Consider the following 22,570-nt stretch of genomic DNA (forward strand, 5'->3'; position numbering starts at 1 on the left):
AAGTGCACACACACAGCAGTGAACACACACACCGTGAACACACACCCGGAGCAGTGGGCAGCCATTTATGCTGCGGCGCCCGGGGAACAGTTGGGGGTTCGGTGCCTTGCTCAAGGGCACCTCAGTCGTGGTATTGAAGGTGGGAGAGAGCGCTGTACATTCACTCCCCCCCCCTACAATCCCTGCCGGTACCTTTGGGTTATGAGTCCGACTCTCTAACCATTAGGCCACATATATATATAATTAATTATTTATACTTAATATATATATATATAATATAATATATTTATATTTATTTATACATACATATATATATATATATATATATAGACAGACACACACACACACACACACACATACAATTGTATTGTCATACCTGACAGGTTCAAGTATACAAGTATATAAAAAAATCAATCCAATTCAATTTCACACATGGTAGAAGAATACCTGAGTTTTTTTTATGACAATAAAAATTGTTCAGTCTGACGAGTAATAAAAAAAACATGTTCAGAGATATATAAAAATGTTTAGAAAATGCAACCTCATAAAAATTAGACAAATTCTCCTGGATGCAAACATGGTGAAAAAAGCCATCAAGTGTCTGTTTGATGAGGTATAAAGATCAAGTTAATGACTCCAGACCCATGATCAGAGTCTCCCAAATAAAAAAAATGTGTCTAGAGTTAGCATAGTCAAGCAGACGGGTAATATTGAAAAGTCAAGCATCAGAGCTCTCCTCTGATCTCTCCTCATTCGCCACTTTCCAGTTTTTCCGCTTTTTCCTTTGAGGTTCGGTCAGCGTGTCCGTTTCAGGGCAGTCTCTCTTCCTGTGGGTTCTCGTCCTTGTGTCTGAATGGCTGTCCTCTGTGTCGCTGTCTTTGTTTTTGTGCTCCTTTTTCCTCCGCTTGCTCTTACCTCCCTTCCTCCTCTGTTTCCTCCTGACGGTGTCCTCTGCATCGCTGCAGGTCTCAGAGCCCGAGGCAGCAGTCTTCCTTCCCTTCTTCTCCTTTTTCTTTTTCTTCTTCTTAGACGACTTCTTGGAAGATTTCTCTATGTCAGCGTCTAGTTTGTTCTTGTGTTTTTTCCTTTTGTGTTTACTATTGCTGCAGTCTTTTCCCCTGAAATAAAATAATAAATATAGCATTAAACAAGCAAAATATGCTGCTGGAATATTTTAAATAATTTTATATATTGAGATTATGAATTCAATTATTCTAGAATTAAGTTCTACATTACTTTATTATTAAATAAATTCATAATTAAAATATATTACATGATTTATGACTATTTAATTCTTTAGAAAACATAATTAAATTAAAATAAAAAAAAAATAAAAAAAAGAGTAGTCGTTCATTAACCTTTGTATTTACATGTTTTTCTCTGTTGGTTACATTGCAAAGCCATACAAATAATCATTATAAATGTACATACATATATTTGTAAATTACATTTTCATTTTACAGAATACATTTTAATTTGGATAGTGAAACATTTAGTTAAACTTTGTTTTTTATTCAATTTCCCCACAAAATGTAGTCTAAGATTAAACCATAATTGGTGACCCCTACTTCATAAAATTATTTATTTTAAGATTAAATGGAAAAATAGACTCTTTTGGATTTACACACAGTATACAATATTATAATTTTACTTTGAATTAAATGTGATGTATTTTTATTTTATTTTAGAATGTTTTTTTGTAAATTGCTTCACAGAATTTCTGTCAAGATTAACAATAATGTCAATGTAATCATCAAAGAATAATGGACCCCTGCATTACCACAACAGACCATGTTAAATACCTCTGCTCTTTAAAGATCCTTCAAAAATATGCGGAATATTCATTAGACGCTGGCAGGAGTGCTTCTCCTTACCCATCAGGATAAAATTCCTCTGGATAAAGCTCCTTAAAGCCACTGTGGCCCCACCTGAGGAGACAGAACAGAGATCACAGGAAAGGCCTCAAGCATACAAAAATAATTAATACACCATGAGAACAAAACCAACCAGCAATACCTGTCAGGATCACTGGCTTCAAACTCGTACAGTTTTCGTGCCTCTCTCTCAGACATCTCATCTCTCCTGTCTCCAAGCCGCTCTCGCATGGACCCCTCCGAGTCATCCAAGTAACGGTCACAGTGCATGCGGCCCCTAAATGAGAAGTACACATGGTCACTAAAGAGAAAGAGACATCATGAGCAATAAACGAAGGTTGTGCCATCTGTACCTCTGCTTTGGGAAATGAGCAGACGAGGCTTGTTGCTCAAGATCCCTCAATTTCCACATCTCAGACTCCTCTTGAATCTGAAGTTAGAAGTTTAATCATAACAAAGACTTATTTGATTCAGCTGATATAAAAATGCTGAAATAATGCAAATTTAGGAGTTAATATACCTTGTTATGGGCGTCTGTGTGTCTGATGACATTTCGGAGCAGTACTTTACCCATAGACACCTTCGACATGATATCAAACCTTCAAACACCATACCACAGCAGAGTTTAATGTTTCAAAAGCTCTATATATAATCTACACACACAAGGCTGTTGTCTGAGAAACCAAGGATTTAATATCTATTTGGGACAGAATCGCTTTAGTGGAAATCCAATAGCTAAGCAAATGAGCTGGATATGCAAAAATAAGCGATTAAATACCAAAATAATCATTACACGTGGCATGTTTTTGTCATGTAAACATGAGTGTGGCAACTTCTCTGTTGACATTAGTTCACTAACGTTAATTGGCTTCCTACTAGCTAACCCAACCGTTCAGTTAAAGGTTTCATTAAAGTAAGTTACAGTCATTGAGCAACATAGTGTTTTTAAAACAGTAATGGATGAACTGACCTTTCTATTATTCAATAAATTCGAAATTTAATGAGCAACGTGAACGTGGCAACAAAAACTAGTAGTGTATGAACTTCTCCGCAACTTACGCACAGGACTTATTTCAAAATAAAAGTAGCGAATACGCGAAAACATTCATTTCATAATAAAAGTCATAATTAATCACGTCCTTCTAAATATTAGAAGTGCTATTTGAAAATCATCTAGAAGACACCAGACAATAATTACTTTGAGTTTTTTAAGTTTAAAACCGAGTAGAATATGCATGTTTTTCACAAATTGTTTTGAATATTAATTTATGTTAATCTACGTTAAACAATGACACACATAAGCAGAACATTATGGAAATTCTCTATTTAATTGGTAGGTTATAGTTACATATCATGGGGTCTGTTGTGTCACAATGGCATCAACACAATGTTGCAATATATCACTCCAGATCCTCATTCATCAGAAATTCCGCTTTAGGAAGGCAATGAAAGACAGACAGACAGACAGAGACAGAGAGAGAGAGAGAGAGAGAGAGAGAGAGAGAGAGAGAATGGAAATGAATTCCCCAAACAATGTAAGAAATTTTGTTTTCTGATACTTTTCCTTTACACGCTACTTCCTTCTGAATGAAGAGAGATTCTTATATTGTAGAATATTATAGCTTCTCGTACTGTGCACCAATACAAACACATTATTTAATAAAAGGAATCTTACTAAACAGATTAATTAATAGCCTACTGTACTATTTGAAGAGTTTATTTCCAAAAGCAGATAACTGTTTTTTAAATTAATTTTCATAAATCATGTTTTTTATTGTGTTAGTTAGCTGTATTTTTTAGTTATTATTATTTAATCAAAACAACCCAACTGCAGTTTGACTGATATTAATTGGAATGCCTTCAAACCTTAAATTTATTTAAAAAAACATGATTTTTGAAAAAAAAAAAAAATGGAGTTACCTGTTTTTGCAAATTAACTCTTCATTTGTAGTATCTATGAAGTTGATCCTATCACAAGAATCAATAATTTTATATGATAATTTGTAATATCTATTAAGTTTAAAACACAAAAACAACTATGTAAAAATAATAAGATATTAGACTATAAACATGAATTGAAATCTGGAAACATGAACATGATGATGAGACCGCAGGTGTATTCAGTCTAAACAAGGAAGATCATTTCTTGACAAAACATACAAACAAATAATAAACTATAGGAGAAACACGTTTACAGATTTTTTTGTTTTTTTTAAAGTGGTTTGGTAATAGCAACACATTAAAATGCCTATAATGAAGAAGAAAAGTCCCAGTTCTGTGGGACTTTGATTGGTCTAGCTCTTGGTCTGATGACAGGATCCTGATGACGCTCATGTGGTGTATTGTCTTGTCTCTGTGTGAGTGTGCAGCTTTCAGTGGTTCTCAGGCCGTTTCTTGTGTGGCTCCCTCACTCTGCCTTGCCTTTTCCCATCTTAGCTTGACCAGCTCATCCTCGCCTTGCCATGCCAGTGACTGAGAGCTTTCCCTTTTGTTTCATTCTTTTCTCTTTGTTAATAAAAATACACTGAATTAACTTTACAAGTACTTGAAGTACTTGCAAAAAATCTAAAAGATCAGCTGTCACCTGTAAACATTTCAACAGCCAAGGAGAACTATATATCATCCAATAAAACATATATGGACAACCAATAAATACCTGCATTATCAGCATATGACGTCAGCCGCTTATAAAACCACTTAGCATTTGTTCATGATAAAGACAGCATGTTTATATGCAAGCATGGTGCATGTGGTTATGTCTGCTGCAGAATATGTGGTTGTCACAGTTTTGCTTTTAGCCTGGGGAAGTGTCTGCTAGACGATAGTCCTTTCATGAGAAAAAGTTATATGACCACAAAAGCACATTCAGTGCCAGGGTGTTTATTGAGTGCTCAATGAAATAATATATGATGACCAACAGCCAGCAGAGCACCTGACACAACCTAGGTCATTTATTGACATTGACCAACTACAGGTGGTATATGATGGCATCAGCTGAACAAACAAAAAATTTGATGTAAGGCGATTGTATCACGAAACAGATAAACGCATACAGAGACATAACAAGTCTCAGTTTTGCTGATGATACCAGTTGTAACTTTTAACTGTTGTAACACATATACGTATGTGAAGTATACATTACATTTCAAAGTAAGAAAGAAATTACTGGGATTTTATAATGGTCGTTTTTCTGAAATGAGTCATCTTCAAAGGCGTATGTGGCCAACAAATGCGACAGAAAAACAAGCATGCAGCCATCTTTGCAATGTTGTCTTTGAACTTCCGTTTTTGCAGTAGCTCAGTAGTTCTCGTGCCTAGATGGCGTCAAGTTATATGAAATATGTTGAGATCTAATGTACTAACTAGCATTCGATTACTTTTACAACAGTTTATGTACACTTGTCCATTTAAGCACACACCTAAAGAAGGCCAAACAGTTTCACTCGGTCTCGGAAAGTGCCTGGGCCACAGCGTCTCTTCCGTAGCTCAAAACTGGCGCACTAAACAAACTCCGGCGTTTCAGTGATGACTAATCTGAACACCTCTGATTGGCCATTGCATTCATAAGCTCAACAGAATCATGTGTGATTGGTTTGAATTTGCAACACTGTAAAAACACGTAAAAAGAAATATGAGATGAGTTGACACTTTTACATTTTCACTTTTTCACAGCCGTAATAGGCTTAGTTTAATTATACAGGGGCATTTTTTTGTCCAATTAGGTGGCATTTTGCCCCAAAAATGTTCCAGGGAAACATAAAAAATCTTACTGATCCCAAAAAGAAGAAGTGACTTATGCTCATCAAGACTGCATTCATTTGATCAAAAGCAGTAGCATAATATTGTGAAATATTATTACGATATAAAATAACGATTTTCTGTTTTAAAATCCTTTAGAAATATTATTTCCCAATATGCGTTCTTAGGCGCCATTGATGCTGTTGTTTTTAAGCGCAGAATGCCTCCTCCGCCATGTTGCCATCATATAAAACAGTTGCCATGCCAACTGCCTCATGTTCTTCCGAGTTTGTTCTTTCAACTGGTAAGACCAGGCAAGTCCGTTCTTTGCATTCTTGGAAGTGAGAAACAGCCAGTCTATTCCTGCGGTGGCAAAGCTGAATTTACATCAGCCCAGGGGCGTAGCCATTATTTCAGAAGTGAGGGGGACAGAAATGTCAAATGTAATAATAATAATATTTTTAAAAAATTTTTTTTTTATTGACCAGTTTTATTTTTCTCTTATTTCTTATACGTTTAATTAGCTAAGAAATCAAATACACAGCTGGACAATAACCAATCATTTGTATTCTATAATATTTTTCTTATATTTTCAAATTATAATTTTATGATTTGTTTATACAAACACTTTTCCCCCATTTTTATCACAGAATAAGGCAGAACATACTTTAATAAATGCAATGTCAATTAGGCCTAGCACTGCATTATTCATATACTTTATTTATTACCTGGAGATAACTTGAAAAAACAAGTTAAACATTGTAAGTCCGTAAGACTACAAGGGCACATGAAGTGTTCCATTTGGGACAGGGCCATATTAGGGATTTCCTAGCATAAGTTATTACTTCTATGAGTCTGTCTTGGAGGTTCTGCACAAGAGCGCCCTCTGGCTTTATTTACATCAGCCCAGGGGCGTAGCCATTATTTCAGAAGTGAGGGGGACAGAAATGTCAAATGTAATAATAATAATATTTTTAAAAAATTTTTTTTTTATTGACCAGTTTTATTTTTCTCTTATTTCTTATACGTTTAATTAGCTAAGAAATCAAATACACAGCTGGACAATAACCAATCATTTGTATTCTATAATATTTTTCTTATATTTTCAAATTATAATTTTATGATTTGTTTATACAAACACTTTTCCCCCATTTTTATCACAGAATAAGGCAGAACATACTTTAATAAATGCAATGTCAATTAGGCCTAGCACTGCATTATTCATATACTTTATTTATTACCTGGAGATAACTTGAAAAAACAAGTTAAACATTGTAAGTCCGTAAGACCACAAGGGCACATGAAGTGTTCCATTTGGGACAGGGCCATATTAGGGATTTCCTAGCATAAGTTATTACTTCTATGAGTCTGTCTTGGAGGTTCTGCACAAGAGCGCCCTCTGGCTTTGAGTATGAATGAAACATACACTGCATGAGAATGTTGAGCGCTCTCATAGCCTCATTCTGGATGCAAATAAAACATCAAGTCATGCACAGACTATCCTATCTCTTTTAAAGGGGCCATATGATGCTGCTAAAAAAACACATTATTTTCCACATACTGTACATTATTGTTTCTCCTCTATGCCCTGCCTTTCTGAAATGCGTCGATTTTTACAAAGCTCATCGGTCTGAAAAAGCGAGGTGTGCTCTGATTGGCCAGCTATCCAGTGCGTTGAGATTGGCCGAATTCCTCAAGCGTGTGACGGAAATGTTACATCCCTTACCATATGATGCCTGCGGCAACCACATGTGATGACCCCGGGCTGGACTCCGCTTCATCCACGGTGAAAGCCTTAACTTTTATAAAGAATATCTCTTTGGATTTGAGACTTTAGTCTTTGCAACTTTACAGATCTTCTTTATGCACCAAGAGCTTGTAACACTCCAAAGAGAAAGGAAAAATTGAAATCGCATCATATGACCCCTTTAAGTTGAATCTAGATTTATTCACACCAACCTTTGAAAACCTGTATGTGAAACACACTTGCCCCGAAAAAAGTGCGAGGGACGAATTTAAGTGTTATTAAAAGCGTATTCTATGCTTATGCATCAGCCATACTCCTTTCTTCAGTGTCACATGATCTTTCAGGAATAATTCTAATATGCTGATTTAGCCTATTCTCAATGTTAGAAACAGTTGTGCTGCTTAATATTTTTTTTGGAACCTGTGATGGGCTATTTTTTCCAGGATTCATTGATTAATAAAAAATGAAAAAGAACAGCATTCATTAAAAAAAAAAAGTTTATATTTTATTAAGTCTTTAATATAACGTTTTAGCAATGTAACATGTCCTTGCTGAAAGTATTAATTTCTTTCAAAATAATAATAATAATAATAAATTAAAAAAACCTACTGACCCCAAACTTTTAAATGGTATATGTATGTATGTATATGTGACATGCCTTTCACTCCTAGTGCAGACTTGACTTGACAAGTTCACACAAGCTCAAGCTTTGCTGCTAAAGCCTGTGATAAGAGGGATGAGGAGAATTGTGACCAGCCTTTTGATCTTACTCAAGAAACAGAACTTTGAGGTTAAAAGGAATAAATGTGCTGTAGTCAGGAGTAAAAAAAAAGTCCATATCTTCATGTCTTCCCATTAAATAGGCCTATGAAGATAAATATGTCTTTTTTTTTTCTTAACCTGCAACATGACAGCCTCGGAAACTCTGTGGCTAAATACATCATCACCATCATAGCCATCCTTTCAGTTTCTGCATGGTATAAAACAGATCAGGGCAGACCGGTCAGAGTAACAGGATCTGGTAAGTGATCTATGATTTATTTGCCTAAGATTTTAAAATGTCTTAAAGTGGAAACAAGTCATTTTGATAGAAATTTAGATGCTAAATTTAGGTCATAAAGTCATAAGAATAAACTCATAAATGAGTGGTTGAAATGACTGATTCTGGCGGAAATTAGGTATGTTAATGAATACTAAAGCTCACTAATCTAATTTGTTCAGTGTGGTTGAATCTTGAGTCTGTGTGGGAAAATATTTCTTCCAGAATAGGGGAGCCCACACATGATTCATTATCCTGAAAGGGACATTAGACATATTTATTGCTGGAATACCCTATCCGTCTTCTCGGTCTCTTTAGTCAATTAAATTTGAGCAATTACACTCTTAGATAGGCTATAATCTGTAGCGGTTAAGTAAAGCTCTGGACCACTTTTAACCATTTTTCATTATGAAGGTGAGTATTAGTCAATTATTCCAGTGGACTGTGAGTATCATTTAGAATTTTTATAGCTTGAATTTGTCTGTGATTTATACTGTTATAGTGATATAACGGTTATTATGCTGCCCAGATTTCTCCATCATTTTGCAATCTGCTTCTGTTCTCCATAGGTTTCGCTTTCCAGAACGTGCAAGTGCTTCTCCTTCTCCGGCTTCTGGCTCGAACAGTTCAAAATGTTTCAAAACTTTAGTCCGTGTAAATACTGTGAGTATTAGAAGGACATGTGCTTTTGATTTGTCCAAATGCTTGTCTGAATCAGTTGCGGAGACATAGGCTACATGCTAAATTTAAATTACAGGGACTCCAAAGGAGGTGAAATAGGTGACATGTGTCTTTTTCATTCATAACAAGAAAGTCAACCGAAACCATTTTCGTGTGTGGAGAAATCTTCCTGTATTGAGTAAATAGGAAAACAGGATCGTTTTGCTGGAAAACGGAACTAGTCTACTGAATATTTTTAAATCTTCAATTAGCTTAGGCAGCACTTTTAAAAGCATTCCGCTGCTGTTCAGTTAGCCTATCCAAAACTAAAAGTAGCCAATATGACAAAGAATGTTCCATGTTGACACCTTATAAAAAAGGGAGCAGCAAATGTTGAAGAATAAGTGGAATTTACGAAAAACTTTTAAGAAACTCCCTTATATGAAGTAATAGCAAATAATTTTTCTGTCAAAACTACACCTGTCGTAGAAAACCCTCACCTAATTCTTAGAAAAAACAACAACACAATCCAATGCATATTAAAATAGGCTACGGGTAAAACACCTGTCAAAATCAAATTCGAAAATTCCTTCATATTAACATAGTAGGCATAACTACATTGTGCCGTATTTTTACGGAGTGTCGCCTAAGGGGCAAAAATGCAGCTACTTGTAATTTTCTGTCAGCCTATCCGTTAGGTTTACGGGCATTGCTTTAACCCCAAAACAAGACTCAAATGCAATAAGTAATTCCAAATACGGGTAAGACACCTGTGAAAAGTAGCCCTGCATTGATCCCTATTTTTACGGACTTTTCTTAAGAGTGTAACGAAATAACTAAACTCCAAAGGCTTATGGGTAGGCTATTTCTCAGTGCATCCATTTTGAAGTGATACTGTTGAGTGAACTATTGGAGTTTGATTACAAAAATTCACATTTCAAATGCTGTTTAATTATGAATGCTTAAATATTTTAATCGCATAAGGGTTTGCAGTGTGTATAAATGAAAATAAATTTCAAACATAGCCTAACTGCCAATAACTCTTTTATTTGATCATTTTACCCTGTAATTTCTGTTTTCAACCTGCAGTGCTGGCACTGATCTTGGTTTTCACCTACCATGCTGGTGGAACTACAGACGAAGACCCTCTTTTCAAATGCTTACAAGACTCTGATTATGATTACCTTCTGAAGCTAACAGAACAAGGTCTCCCTCCATCGAAGAACCCTCAGCATGTGGTAATCGTCGGAGCAGGTGCTGCTGGACTCACTGCAGCCAAGTTCCTGGAGGATGCAGGACATAAGGTCTCATAACACATAGCACAAAGCAACATTTAACACTAACCATAACAGACCCATGAAAACAGGAAATACTGATAGGAAGAGCTCTCTAAACACATCTACTGAAGGAAAAAATGACTGGTGCAAATCATGTCTCTAGTTACAAGAGATTATTAGAAATAATTGGTAAAAGCAGAACAACATGTTTTCCCCATTTCTTCACATATGAGAAGTTAGTTCCAGTTATCTATTAGTTCAGTTATCTATATTGCTGGGTTTAACCCTTTCAGACCACTAACCACTTCCAGGTGAGATTCATGATGTGGCCTAATATAGTAACTTTCTGCTAGTTCCAAAATGACATCTCCAATTTCATGACCTGGCTTTTCCTAACACATGAGGAAATCAGTCATTTTATCAAGTAATATACAGTGTAATCAAGGTTATATACAGTGGGTAAAGCAGAGAAAATCCCTAGAAAATGTTTCCGTAAAGCACTGCATGATTAAAGTTTATTTAAGGTCTTTTCTGTAGAAGCACATGTACTTTCTATTTAATATCTGTATTATAATTATACGTCATTATAATAGAATTTCAATTAACGTGTGCTGCTTTTGCCTATTCTTTTTTCTCTGCTCTTAGGTGACGATTATCGAGGCAAGCGAGCGTATAGGTGGAAGAATTCTAACACATAGGGACAAAAAAGAGGGTTGGTATGCAGAACTCGGTGCCATGAGGATTCCAAGTTTCCACAAGTAAGTTCTTTAATCTCTATCCATGAGAGTCCAATTCTATTTCATATTCAGCTCATGTAACTTTCTGAGGGTAGACAGTACAATAATTAGTGTGAAATTAGTGTATCACAATCAGCTGAGAGTAAAGATAAAAGTGCAGAGATTTATTTGATAGTGTAATTCATAATGAATAACAGGAAATCCAAAATGTGAAACTGAAAATCAAAACTTCTGCTCAAGTGACAATGACCCCTGGTGGTCAGAAGGTGGAAGGGCAGGCCACAACTTAAAGGGATAGTTTACTCAAATATCACAATTCTGTCATTAATTACTCACCTTCATGTCATTCCAAACCTGTAAGACCTTCGTTCATTTTCGTAACACAAATTATATTTTTGATGAAATCCAAGAGCTTTCTGACTCTGCATAGACAGCAACGCAACTGACATGTTCAAGGCCCAGAAAGGTAGTAAGGACATAGTTAAAATAGTCCATGTGACATCAGTAACCCGGTTTCCATCCAAAGTTGCGAATTTAGCTTATGCGCAAAACTGGAATATCGCATAAAACATTTGCGAACAAGCATTGTTTCCATCCAACAAGTCAAAATCGTCACTTCCTGAAAACTGGCACTAGAAATCACTAAGAAAAGTAGGAGAATATAATAACTTTCATATACAATAAATTACTTGCGCCTCAGAGCGAGCAGACGAAACACAATGAATGCGGTCATTGCTTTCGGAGGTGGATGCTGCTGTTTGGGAACGCAGTTGCCTAAGAGGCAATTATACAGAAATACTTGACAGACTTTGCTCGTGCTTTTCCGAATGACCATAACAACATTTCAGATGCTGTGGAATGAGATCGGTCCGCTGGTTAGTCAGGTTTTGCCGTCCCATAGCGCAAAGTCACATGACTTTTCTGATGCGCTTGGAGGAATTTATTCACAAAATGCATTTCCATCTCCCATTATTCGTCAAGTATACTTAAATGTCATTTTAAGTATATTTCTGAGAAGTACATAAAGCCCATTTCTGAGAAGTACATAAAAAGTAGACTAAAAGTATACTTTCCTATTTTTAGTTTAAAAGAAGTATACTAATAGCACACTTGAATAAACGTCTTTTTCGTAAGGGTTCTCATGCGATACTTCAAAATGCACATTAAAATAGGGTGATGGAAACATAGTGAGTGGTTCAACCGTAATGTTATGAAGCTACGAGAATACTTTTTGTGCACAAAGAAAAAAAAATACAACTTAATTCAACAATTTCTTCAATTTTAATTTTTAGTGAACTATTCATTTAATCAACTTGTTTTCAATGATATCACTTTCAAGGATTCTTAGGCATTTTGCACAAAAGCTGGGCCTGGAGTTTGGAAGCTTCGTACAGGACGATGAAAACACTTACTATTTTATAAATGGATTTCGTTATAAAACCTACACCGTAAAGCAGAACCCAGACATTCTGAACTACCCTGTGTATGACTGTGAGAAGGGGAAAAGTGCCAGAGAACTGTTTGACACGGCTTTGGGCAAGGTGAGTGAAAAGACAACATTTTCAGTTTATTCAAAAAGTGTATGTATCTGACCAGCCAAATGTTTATTTAAAAGGAGAATGAATAAGGTTATTTACTAATGAAGTCAGAATAATTTAGAATAATTCAATAATGAATTCATTAACAATGTAATACTGTTATAACAAAACTTTTCCCCTTATCTTGCTTTTATGATTTATTTGCTAATATATTTTATTGTTCCTTTCTTTCTTGGATCTTTATTAGTTAAAAGATGATCTGCAGAAAATGGGCTGTGAGAAAACGTTGAACAAATATGATTCATACTCAGTTAAGGTAAAATGTCTGTAATATGTCATCAGATTTAATTAGCATTTATAATAAGCTTTAAAAATGTATTCAAGTCTAAATATGAGTACTAATGGCAGGATGTCTCTAAATCCAATCTGTAACAGGAGTATTTAGTTAACGTGGGAAATTTGAGCAGAGGAGCTTTGCGAATGATTGGTGATATCCTAAATGAGAACAGCTTCTTCTACACTGCCCTCACTGAGATGCTCTACATCCAGTGTGATATAAATGACAATGACACGTAAGATATTAACTTTAACCCAATATTTAACCCAATCTTATATCCTCTATAGTACCATTCAACTGTTTGGGATTTTTAAATGTTTTTAATGAAGTCTCTTACACTCACTCGGGGAAGTCATGGCCTAATGGTTAGAGAGTCGGACTCATAACCCAAAGGTTGCGGGTTTGAGTCTCATACCGGCAGGGATTGTAGGTGGAGGGAGTGAATGTACAGCGCTCTCTCCCACCTTCAATACCACGACTGAGGTGCCCTTGAGCAAGGCACCGAACCCCCAACTGTTCCCCGGGCGCCGCAGCATAAATGGCTGCCCACTGCTCTGGGTGTGTGTTCACGGTGTGTGTGTTCACTGCTGTGTGTGTGCACTTTGGATGGGTTAAATGCAGAGCACTAATTCCTAGTATGGGTCACCATACTTGGCCACATGTCACATCCCTTTTTCACTTTCACGAATTTTCAGCATTATTACTCCAGCCTTTAGTGTCACATGATCCTTCAGAAATTATTCTAATATGCTGATTTGGTTCTCAAGAAGCATTCAATGTTAAAAACAGTTATGCTGCTTAATTTTTTTCAAATTATCATGACAATCATGACAGGATTGTTTCCTGAATTTTTTCAGCATGTATTTACTGTTATTTTTAATCAATTTAATGCATCCTTGCTAAATGAAAGTACTAATTTCTTTTTTTTTTTTTTTAAATCATACTTACTTGTACGGTAGTACATATCAGCTAAAATAACAAAATGATGTCAAACATAATCAAAATATCTACATCTCTTTTTCAGGTATTCTGAATTTAAAGGCGGCTTTGAATCATTCCCTAATGCATTGTACACTGTGCTAAATGCCACAATTCTTACGGACTCAAAAGTCCAGGCCATCAGTCAAACGCAGAACAACGTGACAGTTTCATATGAAGACCGTCATAACCACGGCACCCTGACCAGCATTACTGCCGATTATGTGTTGGTGACGGCCACAGCCAAAGCAACGCTCCTCATTGACTTTAAGCCTCCTTTGTCGGCCGAAAAGATGGAAGCACTGCGGTCGCTGCACTATTCCAGCTCCACAAAAGTAGTGCTGAGTTTCAGCAAAAAGTTCTGGGAGAATGATGGCATCCGGGGTGGGAAAAGCATCACAGATCTGCCATCACGTTTCATCCACTACCCCAGTCATAATTTCTCCGGGATATCAGGCGGCGCTGTGTTGGCTTCTTACACCTCCTCTGATGAGGCTGCATTCCTTCAGACTATAAATGAAGATGAGTTGAAGTATCTGGTATTGAATGACCTGGTGAAGATCCATGGAGAACACATCCGGCAGCTCTACACGGGGGGTGTTGTGAAAAAGTGGGGACTGGATCCTTACAGCCATGGCGCCTTTGCCATCTTCACTCCATTCCAGATGAGAGACTATAGTAAGTCTATAGTCCAGAATGAGGGGAGGATTTACTTTGCAGGAGAGCACACGGCCAGACCTCATGCCTGGATTGAGACCGCCATGAAATCTGCTCTGAGAGCTGCAGATAAAATAAATAATGCAAAGTAGGAAACAAAGCATGACGGTGTGTTTAATAATACACTAAAGACATGTTTGAAAACCATATAGTTGCCTAATTTGAAATGTAACCCTCTTGTGCTCTTTCTTTACCAGGTTTTGACCGACTACACTCTCAGAGACGTCAAAATATGACTTGAAACAATGTATATCACAGCACTCTGTCAACCATCACCTTTGCCAGACTTTGTAACTTCCACTGCCATGATACTATGTGTCAAATACCAATTGTAAAAAAAAAAAAAAAAAACTTAGATTTTTGTGGAGTAAATGAGTAGATTAATTTGAGGGATGTGGTTGGCATTTTGGAGTTGTTTGATATTTTATTAAATTGTATGTAAATGTAAGATGCTAGTGATCTTCTAAGCAGTTATGCAAGAATCATGACACTCAGTACAATGTATCATTATTTATTAACCTGAATTCTATTGCTAACTGTAAACATATCATGTAGCAATGCAACTAGACTACAAATTTTTTTTTTTGACATTTATTCAATATATTTTTATTTAATTGTATTTAATTTTAGATTACTGACATGGTATTACCTTACCGAATATTCTAGCACTGTATTTACAGACTATTTTATTATTAACAGCATTAATAATATATATTTTCTTAAACGGAAATGAAATTATATTTACATACCTTTTGTTATAGATTTACAAGTTAAGTGAAATGTTAAAATGTTAGGCCTACATAGATTATTAAAACTGGGTATTTGTTAAAATATTTTGTCTTGTTATTATATGTGATACAATTTGTAAAACATCAATTTAAAAAAAGTAATGAATAGCACTAACACATCTAATACAATACATCCTCTGTTTATACTGTATATATTCAGTCTGAAAAAAAGATGACGTTAATGGGAAGACTATAATGTAAGTAGGCTAAACAACTCACCCACTGGATATCACCACTTTGTCAAGTCCAATGAAAACTTTCAATGGCCTTTCAATGTTTTTTTCTTAAATTTCACCATAAGTTTGGTGAAATCAAAGGGACATCTCCGTGTCTGTGACCAGTGTTTACCCAGCTTTAATGACTGATCCGAACATAAGTTGAGTAAGTTTAAAGAACATCCACACATTAGTTCATAAATGAAATATTGTTTAAATTGCGGTTGATTGCGATTTTACTTTTTAAATGTTAGTTTGTGTGTAATGTTGCTGTTTGAGCATAAACAATGTCTGCAAAGTTGCAACGCTGAAAGTTCTATGCAAACGGAGATATCGTCTTTTAAAATGCTGGCAGTTTAATGCCTACAAAAACGGCTGGTAGGGACTACAAGTTACTTCCCGGGTTCCTTACTTCACAAAGCCAGAAATTTACATAAACCCTGCCCCCCCCCCCCCCCCCCCCCCCCCGGGAACATGCAAAATAAGGGGGCGGGACCATGTTACCGGACAACGTGCAGTACACAGTTAACCAATCACAACAAACTGGGTCAGCTAACCAATCTGAGCCCATTGTGTATTTCTGAGGGAGTGGTATCACAGAAACAGGAAGTCAACTGGCTGTTCAAATGACAATGGAGACAGCGGCTTACAATAAAGGTAAAATATATGAAAAACAAGGCGTTTTAAAAAAAAAAAAATCATAAAGACGTGTTACACTGCACCCCATAAACACAATCAAGCCAAGAAAAAAAGCAGTCAACCACCCCTTTAAATTGGTACTGCCCAGATGTTTAAAACACTAACTCGATGAGATGTACTATATTAAAATCAAGTATTATCGTACATATATTTTAATCGATTTTTATTAGCATATTTGGCATGTAAAGGTTAATTTCATCACACCGGTCACTGGCAGCATTAGTACATCCGGGTGATTCCAGTGACCTTGGGTTGGTTGTGAGAATCATGGCGGCTCTTGTCAGGATAAGTTCTGTTTGCCACAGAGGTGTCAGCCGTAAGTTTGAGTGTTTTCATGCTTTTCTTCTCGGCACCTCATCCTGTATTTCAGTTGTTTAGCTTCAAGGTCGTGTGTAAAAGAAATCATTTTCCAATGACGTTTCATGTTAATCGCAGCAAGCGTACTTGGACTGAATAGCTAGCACGCTAACTTAACCCTGTCTTTTAATATATGTATCAGCGCTGTGTCTCTTCTCTTTCTCTAAATTAACCAATCAACTTTATTATATTTATGGTAAAGTGTTGGTAAACGCAATAACCTACACATTAAGACTTGAGACTAGAATATGTTATTAGTGTATAATAATGTGTCTGTGTTTATAAAAAGTATTTGTAAAGGCTCAAAGTAAAAGTTATATTCTCGTAGTTAACCACTTTATGTGGGGTGTTTTTAAATGATTTATATAAGCATTGTATGAACATCCATCAGTGACCTCATTCGTCACAGATGAACATCAAATTGCGTGACATTTTAATTCTGAGTACCTTCTTCCTTTTAATTACGTATTAATCCTTGTAATGTTCATTCTTGTCACTTTCCACAGCTCTGTTATTTCGCTCTTGCTCCCTCATCAGACCTTTGGCCGTACAGAAGAAGGATCGTGATTGTCCATACTTGATATCAGCAAAGATCCATGCAACTTCATCCAACTATGGTTAGTGATTTAGATTGTGTGTGTGTGTGTGTGTGTGTGTGTTTTAACATTGTAAATCAATACAGAGCTTTTAGTCTATTCCTATAATTTTATTGTCCTAATATATAGTTGACAGGACTGTCAGACTGGACAAGAGCCTTTTCGTTGGGTCTGAATTTTAGTGTTTTAACATTCAGAAGTCCAAATGTAATCATGATTGTTTCATTAGTCAAGTAAATGATTATTAACAGGTGACTACAGTGTAAGATAAATGCTGAATGTGGATATTGCCAACCATCTGTCAGGTTCTCAAAGCAAATGGTAAATAAGTTGATCGCTGGTAAAGACAGAATGAAAACACTGGTCATTTAGAGCTACAGACTAAACATAGTAAAGCTCAAACACTCAGAATGTCCTCTTCGGCTTTTTCTTTTCCTCTGTGTTACTGTTTCATTTAATAGCGGGCTCTGGGTCCAAAGCCGCTTCTCTGCACTGGACAGGAGAGCGGATCCTGAGCATAGTTCTTCTGGGTTTGGCACCCGTTGCATACTATTACCCCGGCCCTGCTGTTGACTACACTTTAGCAGCTGCACTTACTCTACATGGTCACTGGTAAGAGAATATGTGTTTTATAATCAATGCTTGACATATTCAAAATGAAATGGTCCTTTGCTGTTAATTTTTTGTCTTGCTTTTTTTTTTTAATTATGAGAACAATTTAAATCAATTATCAGTAAATGTTGCCACAGTCAGTTGTTAATATTTAGTATGTGACTGTTGTGATTCCGTATGAACCTTCAACTCTGCAATTTAGTAGTGGATTGTAAAAAAAGGGAAAGGTCAGCATTGCATTTTACTTTGTGTTTTCCAGGGGTCTTGGCCAGGTTTTGACAGATTACGTTCACGGAGACTTTAAAATCAAGATGGCTAATGCTGGCCTCTTCCTTCTGTCGACCGTCACCTTCGCTGGCCTGTGCTACTTCAACTACCATGACGTGGGGATTTGTAAAGCTGTGGCCCTCTTGTGGAGTAAATGACTGGACTGAGATGGAGGATGGGATCGCTTTCGGCATCAGCGTTTCAGTTTATTGTATACAGTGACATTATGTGTCAATTCTATAAATATATAATTTTTGACAACATTGTGTCGATTTGCAAGCATTTTTAATTGTTAAATGTTGTCAGTTTGTTCTGAACATGCTTAGCTTCTGCTTAAGATGGAAATCTCTGCATGTCAGCCACTCTCTTGTCTGGTAAATCAAGTGTTTCTGATGCAGCAAAAGGAACTAATTGTTGTGGCTACAACTTACAAGATGCTGGTCACTGTATTTGAACTTGAAAAATCGATACGCTAACATTTTTACAGGAAAATGATCAGGTAATAAATGTTTTGGCCGTATTTATTGCATAATGTCTTTTTGTCAGCCATTGTGTTAAAACAATATCTTGACTTAAGTTGGTTGTGTCATATGCAGAATTAACTTTACACAGGTATTTGAACATGCACCTTGATAGTCCTCCATTAATGACCACGACGTCTGGAGAATTCAAGTCACATTGACAGTATTTCAGCTTTACACTTTGCATGGCTGTATTTCTGCTCAAGTAAGTAATTGTTTATGAAAGGCAATTTGTAATTGGATGTGCTTTGCATTTAAAGCAATTTATTTATGTCTTTCATTTTAAGTTACTTAGATGTATTTAAAACAGGCATATCCCAGCTTGTGTGTGTAATGATGTAAATTTAATCTAAATGACAAAATATGAGTTGTGGATCTAAGGGTTTCTAGAGATATTTTTCCTGAATGACTTTGATGGGAATACATTTTAGACAGAGATTTTGAAAGTCCTGTTATCATGATCTTATACATGTCTGAAAATGACATGATAGAGTCTGGTTGCACTTTTGTCTGTTTAAAGTGCTATGGAGATTTGTGTAATAAATCTGTATGACTAGATTTCTATGCAGATTGAAGCTTTGGGTTCAATTGTGCACTTAAGAATAAAGGCAGATTTTTTTGGATATCTGGTTTTATTAATATGGTTTCTTTGGAGCCAACAAGAGTTTCCACTGTACTGTTACAACAGGCAAAGTTGAAAGATTAAATGCCTGAATGCACATCTTAAAATTCTCAAATTTTCTAAGTTTTAAGTTTCAATGTCATTTCAAGGGTCTCGGTGATTGCTACTTTAAGGAAAAACTAAATTTATGTTCTATAAACTAACAAATATGTTCTCTAAAACTAGCTGATAAGGCCTCTAGCTAAGGTTATAAAGCTTGAAATACCAAGACTACTCAAACAATATTATGTATCTAATCTGGTTTGCAGGTGAAGCACATAATGTTACAACCATGAATAGATTTGACCTGTAAATATGTATTTATAAAATTGTAATGAAATCAGATGTTCAGTGCAAACATTCATAGATAGAGTGTAGTTCTTGATAGTCACTGGTGAGCTTTGTAAATGGTATCAACATGACGATGCTAACAATGATGGAAAAACAGTATGTAACTGGACCCTTTCAATGCTGTTTCATTATTGTTAGACACTGGATACTATATTTATCCATGACTATGTAGAGCAACATTTACTGTTTAAATATCCTGTGGGTACCTTGCATTAATTTTTTTTTATTTGAGGTTGCCGTTTTGAGGTCATTTAAGAGAAAACTAAGTTAAGCTATGCAGTTCTAAGCCTGATCTTAATCAGAATCAGAATCAGAAAGAGCTTTATTGCCAAGTATGTTTGCACATACAAGGAATTTGTTATAGTGTCATAAGCTTCCAGTACATGGAGACAACAACAACACACAGATAATAAAAATAAGATGTAAATAAAATACACATGCATAAATATAAACCACAAAAAAAGAATAAATTGTATGTACAGGTGTGCTATAGATAGAGTATGAATAGAATAAAATAAAATACAATTGTAGGGATGTACTAGGATTTAGGGTGATAAATAAGTATCAGGTTATTGCACATACTTTAAAGGGGTCATATGATGCGATTTCAAGTTTTCCTTTCTCTTTGGAGTATTACAAGCTGATTGTGAATAGATAAGATCCCTGAAGTTGCAAAGACTAAAGTCTCAAAACCAAAGAGATATTCTTTATCAAAGTTAAGACTCTGCCACGCCCCCCTAAAACGGCTCGTTCTAACATGCCCCCACACACTCTGTCTTTACATTTATTTTGAAAGATGAAGCTCACGATTATGGTAAGGGGCGTTACATTTCCGACGAGTGCTTGTGGTGTTTGTAGAAAACTAAGCGTTTGAGAGAGGCGGGCATAGAGGACCTACAATAATGTACAGTATTTGAACATTAAAGCATGTCAACATATTCTGTTACACCAAATAATGATCTTTAAAAAAGCATCATATGACCCCTTTAATTGCACAATGGGAGAACATTAACTGTTCACGAGTGTTGTGCTGATTATGGGCTACATGCATGTAAAAGAGACATTCAACACTCACACAATTTACTGTCTTTAATAGCCATGAATGTGTCCTCAGGGGAGATGTATTTTATGGCAGCTGCTGCACTGTTGTGAACTTAAAGAGCCCATGTATTCAGTTATAGCACCAAATGCCTCGGGGAAATTATTAATATTTTATTTTGGATAACTTCACGGGAAATTCCCAGGCACAGACTTAAATACATGCTGCTTTTGTTCAGAAGGTCAATACATTTTTCATACTAGTCCATTTATTTATGTCAGATTCGAGAATGTACTGTTTTTCTGCAATAGCCAGAGGAGTTGCTGGTAAAGAGGTCAGATGCACTTTTGGAGACGTGTTCATGCGCTCAAGGTACTACTGGACCGATTGAAGGTGGAAGTGAATGTTGGCAGCTCAGATTGGGATGGATATGCTTTGAGTAATTATGTTACAAAATTCTGTTTGGACAATATCACAAAATCAGTAACTGTCACTGACTTTACGTAACTCCATTTAAGGTAATCACCATATATCTTACAAGGCAGACAATGCACTGATTACTGATATTTGGAACAAACTCGTGCTAGATCACATCAGTAAATCAATAAAACACTAAAGGTGAGAACATTAGGTAAGCTGCTCACCTGTTTAATCTGAAAGAATTAAACCTCTTCTAAACAGGATAGGCTGTGACTTGTTGAACTACTGATTTCTATGAGACAATATCAGTCTGGTTTTTCACAATGAACGTGTTTTTAAGGGAAATTCCCAGAAAGCATAAGATTTCATGCACAGATTTTTGCATTCATTACAAATAAGCATACTGTTCACATTACATAAATTGGAAATGTCACATTGTTTTTCCCCTTCAGATGTTAGGACGAAATTTGACCAAGATCTTCCTCTGCAGGCTTTGTGTAATTTCCTTTAAACTTTCTAACGCTTTTTTGTTTGAGCTATTTATTTTTGCCCCATGCATAATGCATTTTAATGACTGTATCTGTGATTGATCTAAAAATGGGACAAGGACATTTTTCTGTTGTACAGGATGCGAAAACTAAATTTTACACAACACTATCTATTCAATCTAACTATCAAAAAGAGTTGTCCTGACCTAAATCAGACACTAAACATTTAATTGCAATTTAACTTAGGGCCATTGCTTTTAACATTTTGCTTTTAATCCATGGATTTAATGCATTTATGCTGAATATCACATAATAAGTGGAGTACTGCTGAATGTACTGACAATTTTGACTCAAATTGGTAGTACATTTCACAATTAGTAAATACAAAGAAACGGCAACACATTTTATTAAACTGGAATTTTGAAATAGAATGACTAAAATAGTATTTTCTTGCAAAACGTATACCAAAAATCTTTGTTTCATTTATTAGTAAAAAATGTTTTTTTGCCATAGATAAGTACACATATTTATGATTTTTACAGTGTAATTGACTTTTTAATAAAGTAAAGAACCAATTAGCCAATATAATGCTATGCCAAAATTAGCTAAAATATCCCTGAAATATTCAATGCTTGTGCTTGTGAATAACTTTCAAACAATGTACAGTACATAGAATGTATATTTTATATACAATGTACAGTATGTAGAATATATATTTTAATCTGCTGTAGATACTGGTTCATAACCTGTTAAGATGCATATGAGTTTGAGTCTGAATTTAGTACAATCATTGATACATGCATATTACAAACTGTTGCAGATTTTTTTAAACATAATATATAAATAAAAGTATAAAAATATTTCAAATCAATTTAGGTGAACACTACAGGGTATTTGTATTGATATATTTAATA

General features: G+C 35.6%; 3 protein-coding genes across 5 annotated transcripts; 2 read left to right on the plus strand and 1 right to left on the minus strand.

The window, feature by feature from the left end:
• Nucleotides 1-448: 448 nt before the first annotated feature.
• On the minus strand, nt 449-2,942 carry LOC107586236 (NKAP domain containing 1). 2 transcript variants are annotated; one of them, XM_016273502.1, is made up of 6 exons: nt 2,845-2,942; nt 2,395-2,473; nt 2,228-2,304; nt 2,017-2,151; nt 1,875-1,928; nt 449-1,118 (listed from the first exon to the last, which is right to left on the minus strand). In XM_016273502.1, exons 2-6 carry the CDS (start codon nt 2,461-2,463, stop codon nt 719-721), a joined length of 735 nt encoding a protein of 244 aa, XP_016128988.1. In that variant the 5' UTR covers nt 2,464-2,473; nt 2,845-2,942; the 3' UTR covers nt 449-718. The 2 variants fall into 2 exon arrangements, with proteins under 2 accessions (XP_016128988.1, XP_016128989.1); XM_016273503.1 differs by having other exon boundaries at nt 2,395-2,454; nt 2,845-2,929.
• A 6,047-nt stretch (nt 2,943-8,989) lies between these two features.
• LOC107586302 (L-amino-acid oxidase-like) lies at nt 8,990-15,001 on the plus strand. Its single transcript, XM_016273585.1, has 8 exons — nt 8,990-9,061; nt 10,148-10,362; nt 10,981-11,093; nt 12,412-12,613; nt 12,858-12,926; nt 13,046-13,182; nt 13,972-14,750; nt 14,840-15,001. Exons 1-7 carry the CDS (start codon nt 9,031-9,033, stop codon nt 14,732-14,734), a joined length of 1,530 nt encoding a protein of 509 aa, XP_016129071.1. The 5' UTR covers nt 8,990-9,030; the 3' UTR covers nt 14,735-14,750; nt 14,840-15,001.
• A 1,560-nt stretch (nt 15,002-16,561) lies between these two features.
• On the plus strand, nt 16,562-19,438 carry LOC107586238 (succinate dehydrogenase [ubiquinone] cytochrome b small subunit B, mitochondrial). Of its 2 annotated transcripts, XR_001609329.1 has the most exons (5): nt 16,562-16,660; nt 17,208-17,318; nt 17,759-17,909; nt 18,169-18,675; nt 18,789-19,438. XR_001609329.1 is itself a non-coding variant. In XM_016273505.1 (4 exons), the coding sequence occupies exons 1-4, from the start codon at nt 16,612-16,614 to the stop codon at nt 18,332-18,334; spliced, it is 477 nt and encodes a 158-aa protein (XP_016128991.1). In that variant the 5' UTR covers nt 16,562-16,611; the 3' UTR covers nt 18,335-19,436. The 2 variants fall into 2 exon arrangements, 1 of the variants encoding a protein (XP_016128991.1); XM_016273505.1 differs by having other exon boundaries at nt 18,169-19,436.
• Nucleotides 19,439-22,570: the final 3,132 nt, after the last annotated feature.

The sequence above is a fragment of the Sinocyclocheilus grahami genome, unplaced genomic scaffold, assembly GCF_001515645.1.
Source record: "Sinocyclocheilus grahami isolate Dianchi unplaced genomic scaffold, SAMN03320097.WGS_v1.1 scaffold79.1, whole genome shotgun sequence".
Classification (NCBI taxonomy): Eukaryota; Metazoa; Chordata; class Actinopteri; order Cypriniformes; family Cyprinidae; genus Sinocyclocheilus; species Sinocyclocheilus grahami.